General features: G+C 38.3%; 1 protein-coding gene across 1 annotated transcript in view; it reads left to right on the plus strand.

The window, feature by feature from the left end:
• LOC127610802 (cilia- and flagella-associated protein 46) overlaps positions 1–11,252 on the plus strand; it is a 45,586-nt gene extending 34,334 nt beyond the window's left edge. The window contains exons 47-60 of the mRNA XM_052081244.1: positions 436–533; positions 1,705–1,775; positions 2,307–2,470; positions 2,576–2,682; positions 3,687–3,763; positions 4,538–4,702; positions 7,178–7,248; positions 7,863–7,968; positions 8,554–8,656; positions 8,775–8,887; positions 9,998–10,079; positions 10,248–10,384; positions 10,748–10,855; positions 11,087–11,252. Of these exons, the coding sequence (XP_051937204.1) occupies positions 436–533; positions 1,705–1,775; positions 2,307–2,470; positions 2,576–2,682; positions 3,687–3,763; positions 4,538–4,702; positions 7,178–7,248; positions 7,863–7,968; positions 8,554–8,656; positions 8,775–8,887; positions 9,998–10,079; positions 10,248–10,384; positions 10,748–10,855; positions 11,087–11,196 (1,512 nt within the window). The 3' untranslated portion in view covers positions 11,197–11,252. The remainder of the gene's footprint in view (positions 1–435; positions 534–1,704; positions 1,776–2,306; positions 2,471–2,575; positions 2,683–3,686; positions 3,764–4,537; positions 4,703–7,177; positions 7,249–7,862; positions 7,969–8,553; positions 8,657–8,774; positions 8,888–9,997; positions 10,080–10,247; positions 10,385–10,747; positions 10,856–11,086) is intronic.
• The last annotated feature ends 1,723 nt before the right edge of the window (positions 11,253–12,975 follow it).

The raw sequence follows: 12,975 nt of genomic DNA on the forward strand, positions 1-12,975 counted from the left end.
GTGTGATGACCACATTTTAACTCAAGAATGATTGATAATTCTGATAACAGCCATGTGCAGATGTTTCTACAGACATATTTTCCCGGTTGTTTCTCTTGAGTTGCCTTCTGGAAAAGATGCGGGGCACGGGGGGTTAAATTCACCTGTGCATGTTATAGGTTACATTAACGGCGAAAAACGTTCTGAAATGATTTATCTCAGTCTCTTTTTTTTTCACCACAAATAGCTGGCATCCGAACAGGTGTGTCGATTTTTTTATACCCACTTTATTATTCTTCCAAGTTAGTGTCTCCCAAGTGTCTTCTCTGAAATGAAATGGAGAACTATTGTTTTCCTGTTATATATACCACTTTTTAGAGACTCAACTTGAAATAAATTGAAGACCATTTGATGTTGCGTATCAAGCCGGTGTTACAACAGAATCTCTTTTTGCAGGCCTTTTCCCAACTAACCATCAACCCCAACCACCTAAACCTTCTTGCAGAGCTTTCATTGGACCTGAAGATTATTTTACTGCAGCACTCTAAGGATGGGTAATTTCTATAGCTGTTAATTATTTTAGACTAAGAACTATTTAACCCGCTGTCTTGACGAAAAGGCAACAAAATGTACCACTAGACCGCCAGAGCATATCTAGTTCTTACAGTGCTATGAAGGACTCTATGCACACACTACTTTCGTGCTTGGGGTACAGTCACATGCTAACGTCAGACGATTGCTCACAATCACAACGACACCCCCAAGATCTTCAAAATATACTCACTTCACAATAATAATAATAATACATTTTATTTATAAGCGCCTTTCAAGACACCCAAGGACACTTTACAAATCTGCTGGAATTACAGGAAGTTACAATAAATGACGTCTTCCAATTGCTCCAGTTATCCAAGTATCCGTGATTTGCTCAAGGCATCCATATATCATTTAACTCATTCACTCCCAAAGATGTTTTTATATGTCTTTTCAGACTTTGCTTAGAATTGGTTGGTATATCCGTGATTTACTCTAGGCATCCATATATCATGTAATCAGCCATTTTGCAGTGCATCTATATATCTAATAGTATTTTTTTTTTTTGTGTTTGTGTTTTTTCTTTCTTTTTCTTTTTTCTTAATATCAAATATGGAATATTCTTAAAACTGAACTATGAAAATTTGCATTCACCTCGCCATTAACCTCCTGGGCAAAAAATTCTAATAAAGAGACATGTCATCCCGATGATATTTGGGAACAGGTTCTCCATTAGCGAATCACAACGCAACTAAAAAATAATAATAAGAAGAAGAAGGACATTAATAATAATCATAATAACAGTCTTGACGGAAGCGATTACATAAGTGTAATAAAATAATATGTTGGGCTGATGATTACAGTTTGGGTCGGCTTAAAAAATGATGGATAATTGTAAATTGCTCATCTCTGATTTAAGGCATAGTTGGAAATTGTTGACTGGCTCATACAAATGTATTTTTAAACATTCAAGAATTACATTAATTGTATGTACATCATTATTACATTTTTTTCATCATGACAAAATGTGGCTATATTTAAATTAAACATCCTAATGTACAAGATTCTATTCCTTGTAGAAATGTTTCTATGATAAATGTGGCGTTGTGTAGACCCTTCATAAATACTTTCACTGTCACTTTCCAAATGCTTCTGAGCTGAGCTTGTGAACTGTGTGGTGTTGTGTTTTAGATCAGAACTTTACGGCGCTGTCTACAAGGTCCCTGAATGTGTGGAAAATCCAAAACTAAAGACATCACAAGGTCATTGTCATTGAGTTGAAGAAAAGTCTCCTTGTGGTGTTGTTTCACATTTATACAAACACACTTGCTTTTTGTATCCCAGTGAATACTCTTAGGAATGTGCTATCACACGTACACAGCAAGTGAAACAATGTCTGCATTTAAAATGTTTGGTTTCTGATAGACTGGTACTTTGTATTTGAAATACACACATTAAAAGTTCAGTTAAAGAAGTATGGTGCAAAGCCTGTAGCTTTTACCCACACTGCTTCAAGGCCGTTTTACCTATCTACATGAGACAAAAGTGATAACAGGAGTCAAAGAAAAGAATGTCTACAAATGTCTGAATGTTGTGTCATTTCTTGAGATCAGCGATAGTTCATGAAACAGAAGAGTGAGGAATAAAGAATGAGAGAGGGGAGAAAAGTGAGGGATGGGAGGAAAACATGGACAGGAGGCTGTGAAGGTGCTCACTGGGACCAATTACCAGTCCTGAACTGCATGTGTCTATGAGCATGCATGTCTGACTGAGTGTAAATGTATTTGTTGTAGGTTCACTGACATGCTCTCAGGTGGCTAAGGTTTCTGTCTGCCCGAGGGCTCTGCTGGCTCTTCGAGAGCAGATGCAGGTCTTTGACCAAAAGATGAGACACGCACTCCTCAAGGAGGCCTCTTTGCATGATGGAAAAGTGGAAGCCTCTGACGATGCTCATCCGGTATGTCTTTCCTCCTCTTTCACCGCAATGTTATTTTCCCCATCCTATGATCTGCAGTTATTGTAAAAGCGACAAACTTGTTCTTTCTATTTACTTATTGAGCAGAGATCTGATGAAGAAAATACGTTAACACTTCACTTTAGAGAAATTGTTCAACAAATGGAAGAATACCTGAATCCACTCATTTCTCAGTTGGACTTCACTTTCTTGAGGTATTTTATCAATAGTTCCTTAACTTTCCGCTTCTGGATGCCCGCAATTTTAGAAGAGCCATATTTACACATTACAATTCTTTTCTGTTTTGTTTGAAATAGTTTGACAAAATATGTCATCGTCATCCATCCATCCATTATCTCAATCGCTTCTCCTCACAAGGGGGGCATGCTGGAGCCGATCCCAGCTGTCTTTTGGGCAATAGGCAGGGCACACCCTGTTGTTCACAATCACATGTTGGGACAATTTCGAGTGTTTAATTCACCTGCAATGCATGTTTTTGGAATGTGGGAAGAAACCGGAGTACCCGGAGAAAACCCACGCAGGCACCGAGAGAACATGCAAACCCCACACAGGAAGGCTGTGGCCCAAAATTGAATCTTTGACCTCTGCGCTGTGTGGCGAACATGCTAAGCAGTTGCCCATCATGCCTCAATATTTCATATTTAACCAGTTGAATACATTTTCCTTGTGGTGTTCTACATAATTCTGAAATTAATTATGAATTTATCTCTGATACTTCATTAATCTTGTGATGGTTCCAGGGCTTGAAATAAACTACTTTAACAGACACTGTTGTTTATAAGTTGCTTATCCCGACCCCAAAAGACACTCTTGGCATATTTTGCAATTACAACTTATTACCGCTCTTCCCCGTGAACCCTGTCACTAAAAGGGTTCATGGATGGACCAATGAGCAAACACGGAGCGGGCAGTGCATCATGGGAGTTGTATAATAGTATCACATTTCAATAATTTGTTATTCCAAATGTCATTTGTGAAAAATTCAACCCTCCAAAAAAGGTAGACAGTGACATTCTTACCTCCCACTGACGAAATCCACATTTTGGTGGGCTTGGTGGTTGTTGTTGTCAAGCCCTGGATGGTTGTAATAAGATTGTACTGGATTGAAGATCGTATTGAGTGTTTTTTGTTTTTTTTTTGTGCCGAGTGCTAATGATTGTGTTGCTATGCTAATTCTCTTTTTCAATTTTTCTTTAAGTTCCCAAGAGTCAACTGAGCTAGTTTCTGAAAAGGCCCAAACCAAAGGTGAAGAAAAGAAAGTAGCCTCACATGAAGGTACAGTTAGTGGTTTATCCGGAGGCATTGCAATTAGATCCACTGAGGGCCCAGGCAAAGCTTATATTCACCTACTGGTACTTAATAATATTGTGTCAACAAAAACTTGTAACCTTTTTTTAAAAACTTCTCTTGTTGGTCTCTGACAACAAAAATCCAGGTCATGAATTCCATGTGACCATAGCTCAATAAAATACCGTTTGCTGCCTTTGTTTTTTTCTGTTTGTTTGAAGGCAATACAGTACACACCTGACGTCCTTATCTTGACATGTACCATAACCATGATAATCTGAGAAAAATGACACTTTCCCAGAAATAATTTCTGATATTTTTGAAAAGATATAATTCCTAAAAAAAATTGATTACCAGATCGCTCAGTCTAGATTTAACCGTTAAGCCAAAAAGTTTTGTTCAGTGTGGGCAACCCAAAGCAACTCTTGCTGTTTTGAGCAACTTGTAACGTACAGGATATACATTATTTTCATTGGTGTTTGGCCAAATGCATAATGCTTGTTGATTCATACACCCAGTATAAGCTTAGTCTAAAGTAGCAAAGACCATAAGCATCTACATGTTTGCCCTCATACTGTTTGGTATTCTTTAGTTTATATTGATACCATTAGTAGTACTAAGACTAATGATCACTACAGTATTTGATCGAAAGATGTACGGTAATTGTAACCACAATGATGTGTGTGTGTGGGTGTGCGTGTGTGCGCGCTTTTGTACGTGTGCATGTGCCTGGTTGTGTTTTTGGGTGTCTGTCAACATCAGAAGGAACAGCGGGAGAATTTGTGGTGTTGCTGGCAGATTCAAAGTTGATGGAGTTGCCACTGGAGGCGCTGTCTGTCCTTGAGGGAGATCTTCTAAACTCTATATCTCGAGATTTCTCCCTCCAGCTTTTTTGCAGTCGTATTCCAAGAGAAGAGCCTACGAAAGGTAGTCAAGACCCAAATGTACACAAATTTAAAGACTTACACACAAAATCTGCCAGGGCACATGCAAGGGATGTAAAAGAAAAGCTAAGTAGCAAAATCAAATTAAAGGGAATGACTGAATCATAACCAGCACAACTAAATTAAAAAAAAGTCATCTTTTGGAGAGGGGAAGTAAAAATAATAAAATTATGTGGTTGCACATGTGCATATTTCTCACCTGGAATGTAGCTGCGTTCAGAATAGATCACATTCAGACTCATTAAATGAGAGTAAGCACACACCTTCCACAGTTTAAATTACTTTTGATTATCCCCCAATAAAGTTCAGATGTTCTAGTAGGCTTTAATGGACCTTTTTGCAGCTCAATGCAAAAGCCATGATCTGTAGAGAACTCATTTGTTCTAAGGTATTAAACAGTTGAAGGGTACAAAAGAATTTCCAAAGCATTCAATATACCGTATATGATCGGTTCCGTTTAATGAGACACTGTATGTATGGTGAAATATCGCACACAGCTATGCAGTCGCATTGCGTGGAAGTGATTAAAGAAAGACATGATATAAGTTTTGCCTGTGGATGAGAATTTGCATGCAGATAGTAATTATTTCTGCTCTGTATTACGAGTCACCTCGGCATCAATAGCAACATCCACCCCTGAAGCATCTTTTCCCCATCCTCCAGGACAGGGATAGGTAACTTAAGTGAAGGAGGGGGCATAATTATTAATCAGCATGACTGTGCAGGCCACATATAACCAAATGTATCCAACAAGATGTATGGAAAAAATATGGACAAATATTTGATGTCTGTTTTTTATTATTGAACCAATGTACACCACAGCATCTTAGATTTGTATATATCATGTTTTAATTTTAATTCAAAGCCTTCAACAATAAGGCTTCAACAACCAAATAATAACTACATAGATGACTGAAGTGTGAATGGCCAAGTACAAAACAAGTCCAAGTCAAATGCCTAGGATTTCAAATCAAGTCTGAGAGTCAAGACTCAAGTTCTACAGCCCGAATATGATAATGATAATACAGTAATGTGTTATATACTTTCAAGTTTTTCCCCTAGTATCATTTCATATTCTGTATCAAGGTCCCCTCGGACAGGTATAGGATCAAAGTCAAAAGTAAATTTTGTATTCTGATAACACCATAGCATTCTGTCCATTCTTGTGAACAAAAACAAATTCAAGTCCTGATTTGCATTGTTATACACACAACACTGCTATCAACCCCACCCCCCAAGAAAAAACACTATACCATGATTTATGCATGTTGGTGGCAGCATCATGCTTTAGAGCTGTTTTTCTTCAGCTGGAAATGAGGCATCGGTCAAGTCAAGGTGGAGGAAATTATGTACAGTCCCAAATACCAATCGGTGTTCGCGCAAAACCTTCAGGCTTCTGCTAAACAACAAAAAACAACAACTACAAAAAAAGAAAAACCTGCTCGGACTTCTGAACTTTACTTGGATATTAGTCTCTGGTCTTTTTAATGGCGCAAAGTGTGTGCTTACAAGAATTGTTGTGAAGACATGAGGAAGCAGTCTTTTTTTTAAAATAGTTTTTAAGGGTGTACCCCACCTACCACTCAAAGACAACTCGTATCGACTCCGGCACACCCGCAACCCTCGTGTGGATGAATTGTTAGGAAAACAATGAATGAATGTAATAAATATATAAATGATAAGGTGTGTCATGTACTCTAGTGTGACTATGGTAGGTATTGACAAAATCTGAGTTAAGCCTCTCATGCACCCTGTAACCTGATAACCTGATAAGCTGTCCACTGTAGTAACCGCTGTCTCTGAAAGGGTTAAATAGCCTATTAATTTTGCAATCAATTCCAGTGGTCGTTGATGCTGCACCATATGAAAAACTTTGAGAAGACCAGCCTTTGCACCCCCAGCATACAGTTTGAAAGAAATGCCAGTGACTTCTGAGATATTCTGAACCTCTAGATCAGTAGTTCTTAACCTGGGTTCGATCGAACCCCAGGGGTTTGGTGAATCGGTCTCAGGGGTTCGACGGAGCTTCTGCCATGGAGGGCAAGACACACCCGACTCATGTCAATTAATTATGACACGCCCGCTTGGCCATCACTGGCTGCAGATGATTACATGACATTGCTTGTCCAATCGGTGCTGTGGGAAATTTAGGTCGCTTAGTAGTCAACGTGTGACTGTCATGATAGTACGTTGTACAATTAAAAATTAAAAATATATATATATATTTATCTCTTGAAATTTTCTTTACTTTTTTCTGTTTAATAAATTGCATTTTTTAATATATTGAATTTGTAAATATTTATTTATTTATTTATCACTAATGAAGGGTTCACTGAATGTGCTTATTAACTGGTTGGTTTCGGTACCTCTGCTTGTGTATGGTAGGTTAAGTGCTCTAAATGGTGGAAAAGACTTGACAAACACACACGTATTTGTTCATTCTGCCTTCTGCTTCTAGCGGTGGAAAAGGACCCCAAAGCGGGTAAAGGCATGAAGGGGAAAGTCGATCAAAGCCAAGCTATCAAAGCGGTGAGTAAATTGATTTGAGCCTGCTCGATAGTGACAATATCATATTTACCTGCTGTTAGTATGGTAATATGTGTTTCCCCAAGCTCCAGACTCCTTTAAGAATCTTTATCCATCAGTTGCCAAATGCGGTTTTTAATTAAGCATACTCCTTGAGTTCTGAGAAAGGCGCCCACAAATAAAATGTCTTATTATTATTATTATTATTTCTCACATTCTGAACTTCAGCTTTGGTTCCATTGGCCAATTTGTCTGCTGCAAATGTCTCTCGGCTGCTCTTTGCCAATGTGCCACATGCACGGCGAATGTGTTTTTTACTTACAAACCTTATAGAAGGACTTTAAAAGTGATCATCGATTTATCCGCTAATAGGTGGACCATCCAACAGAAACAATTAAACACTTCCTGCATTTAACGCCTAAATATTGACTGCCTAAAATAAAATGGTGAATAGCAATTAATTTGTGATTCTGTAGGTGTTGCATAACCCTTACAATGTTTAATATTATTCATTGTATGTGTCCATATAAACTATGGCCACCTTCCTTTTACAGTTAAGTAAATGGACAAAGCCATTCTTTGTGTGAACAAGCTATCATATTTTCAAATGTCCGCAGATACCTGCCAGTCACGTTCTGCCTGAGCGCACCGTCCCAACGAACTCACAGAACTTCAAATGCATCTTTAATGACAAAGATATTGTCAACACTTTCAACAATTTTGGTGAGTAAAACTTGAACCCAAGTCATGTCATTACTTTTCGGGGAAACGGAGACCAAGAATATTTTATGCTCAGTTTTGATAGATAGGGTTAGAAATGTATTCATGTCACTATCACTGTATGTTTACTATTTGGGTTGTAGTTTGTAGTAGGCTGTATCATATCGTTCGATTCAAGTCTTGATGCTAAATGAGGGAAGAAGTTCATCTTAAACTGGGCCTTATTGTAATGAACGTTGCTAATACTCTTGCATTGCATCTTGTAAGACCCAATTTGCCAGCGTGCTTTTCATGTTTTGTCCAGTTGTTGTATTATTACAAAACATTCTTGCACTTTTTGTCAAAATGACTTATAAAAAGTATTATAGATTGTAAATAGATGAGATAAAAAGCACGCTGTCACAATCGTCCATTGTGCTTGCTCCTCCTGCTTCATTTACACATCCTCTTACATTCAGCATCCTCAAGTTTCGTTGTTCTTCCTCAACATATCTTCACAGCTATGTATTGCAATCAGCTAGAAATTGTGTGTACTGTGATGAACTCTGTACTTAATTATAAATTCATTGTTGTCCAAACGTTTTCCAGAAGGGACCACTCTTGTTGAGAGGATGAAGATGAACTGGGGCGCATACGGTCAGCACTTTAACCGTTTGTTGCCGGGCTTTGTGGGCATCAAACAAACTCCCAGGTGGGGCTCTGTCATTTTTTTTAAAATTCACATTTATCTACTGACAGAAAGAAGCATTGCATGGGTCATAGTGTAATATTCCTAATGCCATCTCCTATTTAAAAAAATAAATAAAAAGTCTGAGTGAGTTGGAAAAGGTGCTGTGCAACTGCAGTGGATTCATGTACCTGGGAGCGGAACGCTTCTTGACTCCAGTCCCATCTGCCAAACTCGCAGCTCTCAATTTGTCAGGTAAAGTATATTTTCCCAAAGTCATTCATTATTAATGTATTTCTTGACCGTTATAAGCAATAAATGTCCCATTCCTTCATCAATTTTCTTCCACTTATCGGGGGTCAGATCACATGGGAAAGGAGCTTTAGCATGATGTACTTTTAAAAACCTCTGAATTCCTTTTTTTTTTTAAAAAACATTTCATAGAAAGTTTCCTTTGCAAAAATGAGTAATTAAGATACAGCGAACTTAAAATAGCATAATCCCAAATAGCTAGTTGAGCAAAACATTTTTAGCCATATCAGTGGCATGTCGTCAGGGCCTTCACGGCCTTCCCTACTGGCCGAAAAATCAAAAGCATTGACCTGCCTTCAAAACGTTGTATAAATTTGGGCAATATTACATAGATTCATTTCCAGCAATCTTTTGTCTTTGTTCAATTTTGTGTCTTAAAGTCGTTTGTGGGTTATCGTTATTATCGCTTTCATCCAATGAGATTTCAGCTTCTATTTGTTGCTATATAAACTTCCCAAGGCCTTCAGATGCAGGATTGCAAACCCAGTAGAATGGAATCTGTACTTTTTTTTGTCTGTTTTTTTTTTTTTTTGAAAGACGAACGACCAATCAGATTTCATATTCAGTATCGGAGAGCCTGCCAAGCTGGATAGAGGCAGCACTTTTCCGTCCTCTGGTTGGTTCAGAGTGACTCTTGTGGGATTCATTGCATGAAGCTGGGCACACATAGACAAACAACCATTCGCACTCACACTCACAGCTAGGGACAATTTAGAGTGTTCCATTAACCTGCCACAGATGTTTTGGGAATGTGGGAGGAAACCAGAGTACCCGGAGAAAACCCACGCAGGTGCGGGAAGAACATGCAAACTCCACACAGGAAAGCCGGAATCAAACCCTGCACCTCTGCACTGTGACACCGACGTGCTAACTAGTCGACCAGCGTGCCGCCCTCTTTTTAACTTCCTCTTCCCATTTGCATTTCGATGTGTTTGGATAAAATACCTCTTTTTATCCTGTTTTTCACACATGAACCCACAATGAATGGGCTTTTCAAAAGTAGGATAAATTACATGAAAGCAGACATTGTTGATGATTTTCTGTCCTTTTCAGAATGCCATATGGCTCTTCTGTTTGACCTGGTCCAGAGTAATACCAATGCTGTGCACTCATCCAACTTTGACGTGGACAAAAGGTAAATGTAGCCCTTCATTAAAACATTTCCATTCATTATCTCTTTTTGATATTTTCTCTCCGCTTTCAACGTGACTCCATTCACATTACATTTGTCCTTATGTTGTCAACATAGACTCATGCATCAGATTTCCCTCGCATTCCTAACCTTGCTACTCGTTTCCCCCAGGGCAGGACAACGCACCCTCGAGAAGCCCTCGGAGGTCGCTCTGCTTTTGAGCTTGAATGGCGTCAACTGCATTGTCCTCAACCAGTGGCATAGCAGCCTTCAACAGATCTCTGAATACATGAGCAACTTTTTGGACAGTATGTTCTAAACAAGAGGTGTCCCACTCCGGTCCTTGAGGACTGCATAGGGATCCAGCATGTTTTCGATGTCTCCCTCCCGCAACACGCCTGATTCAAATGATCAACTCATTAGCTAGCTTTTCCGAAGCCTGATGATGATCCTGATCATTTGAGTCAGCTGTGTTGGAGTAGGGAAGTGTCGAAAACATGCTGCTTCGCTCTTGACTGTATTTGGACATGTCACTTCTGAACACTAAATTCTTTCAAGCATGCATGTATTGTATTGTATGATTTGATTTATTTATTTATTTACTTGTTTTGTTTACAGTACATGATTTGCTTTTTTGGCTTTGGGAATTGAGGATCGAATCTGTTTTGTAGGTTTTCTGAGCGGCAGACAGACCTCTGGTCAGATTGTCCGTTCCCTCAGGCGAGATGATGATGATGACGAGGAGGATGCTGATGATAATGATGCCACGGGATTAGATGGTAGAGTATATTCTGCATTCCACCGAAATTTTCAAACAAATGAGCGTGTCTGCATAAGAAGCCATACAAATGTTGTTTGTCTAAAATCACTTGCAGAAACATTTCCACCTCTTCTCATTTCTCTGGAAAGAGAAAAGCATCCAGTTGACAAATGTAACTGGACGAGGTGCAGAATTAGCCATCTCAAAAGCAGACTTTTTATGACATGAGTTTTTTTTTCCCCCTTTGCAGATCGCAATTCTGTCTCTGACTCAAAAGAAAAACGTCAGCGCAAACCTGAACTGACACCATCAGCCTTCAACTGTGTTCTTTATGGACTCCCTATTGTGACCGGCGCATAAAGCTATTAAAGTAACTCGGATATTGCATTGCGCATTAAGTATATTGAGTACTGAAACACAGGCAGCAAATTTCCAAATGCATATGACAGGAAATCCCAGACGACAAAGCGCACCTGACATAAAGCCACAACAGCTAAAATTTAGATATTTAAAAAAAATCTCCTGTTAATGATTATTTTTCATGTTTCTTGGATGTGTTGTGACTATCAAGAAACATTCCTGGTATTTTTACATACTTGACCAATAAATATAATTTTTAGTCTGAAAATGTTGTCACACAGATGTATTTTTAAAAAACGTAAGAGCTTGAACACCAATAAATCCCTTTTTTTCTCAAAACAATGCTAAACACGGCTCATTAGACAGTAGCCTCCCAGAAAAATCATTGCTATCTTCGTCTTCTTCCTCCTGCGCACTTAACCCACCAAAGACCTCTTCAGTTCCAGAAGGGTACAGCCCCAGAACTTCCTTTGAAACATGTTTGCAGTCTCGCTCTCATTGTCGCTGTCGGTACCTGTCACTAACGTCATGAGACAAATTCACCAATTAGCTTGTCCTGTCCGCTTCAACATGCAGCACTGCAGCCTTTGGAAACCTTTAGCAATACAGTATTTGCTCTTTGCATCCGTCCAGCTGTCATGGAACCATAGTCCGCAAATGATGGTGATCGTCACTATATCCCAATTTAGTGTCTTTTGTTCGACTGTTAATTCTGAATAGAATTGTTTTTGTAACTCATCATTTCCTCTCCCAATGTAGTTATATGGTGGCAAATATTTTTCATATTGGCCATTAACTCTGCAGAGTTTCTCACTAATTAAAATAGCAAAGGTACTTGCTGTTGTACCATTCGACTTCATTCTTCATGACATGACAGCATCTATGATTTAAGAGGTACCAAACGTATTCAAAAAACTCAAAACAAGAACAAACATCAAGCAAAGAAGCGTATCTATCAAAGGTGTTAATCTGTGGAATAATCTCGAAACGGACCTGAAAATGAGTAAATCGCTTGCTGAGTTCAAAAACAAATTCAAAAAAATAGTACAAACAACCTACATCAATCAGAGTTCATTCATTCATTCATCTTCCGAACCGCTTAAATGATAAATTCAAAACATTAAATATAATGATACATCAGAACTAAGTTGATAAATAGAGAAAGGTATATAAATATCCATTATGAATACAAGAGAAAATTGACACAAGAGTGCCAGGGTGTGGAAGTATATAGTCCCGATACAAACCAAAAGTTGTAAAAATATCACGGTTAAGGGTAAAGTATGAGCCTTAATGGAGACTTCTTTCTTCTTACTTTTATTCTTTTCTGATTGATATAAAAATGATTTATTTGATATAAACACATAACGGGGTAGGACTAGAGACGTTTTTTACTCCTTCCTACTCCCTTGAACATAACTGTGTTGAATGAAGATTGATTTCTTTCTTTTTAATTTTTTATCTACCTTATTTTCTGTCAAATTATTACTGTATATATGTTTTATAATAATAATACATCACATTTGTAAGCGCCTTTCACAACACTCAAGGACACTGTACAGCCAAGACCAATAGTAAAACACAGATAAAATAAAGAAAGAAAGAAATATTTAAGGTGGTTTTATGTTTTATGTTCAATAAACAAACAAACAATCTATTGTTTGTTTTGTGAAGAAGACGGAACCTTAACCCTGAGATTTGCTGCTTCCTATTGTGTATATGTAAGTTAAAAAAGTGAAATGCACTTCCTATCGGGGTTGGGCGGCCATGACCATTAAA

The sequence above is a fragment of the Hippocampus zosterae genome, chromosome 11, assembly GCF_025434085.1.
Source record: "Hippocampus zosterae strain Florida chromosome 11, ASM2543408v3, whole genome shotgun sequence".
In the NCBI taxonomy this organism is placed as follows: Eukaryota; Metazoa; Chordata; class Actinopteri; order Syngnathiformes; family Syngnathidae; genus Hippocampus; species Hippocampus zosterae.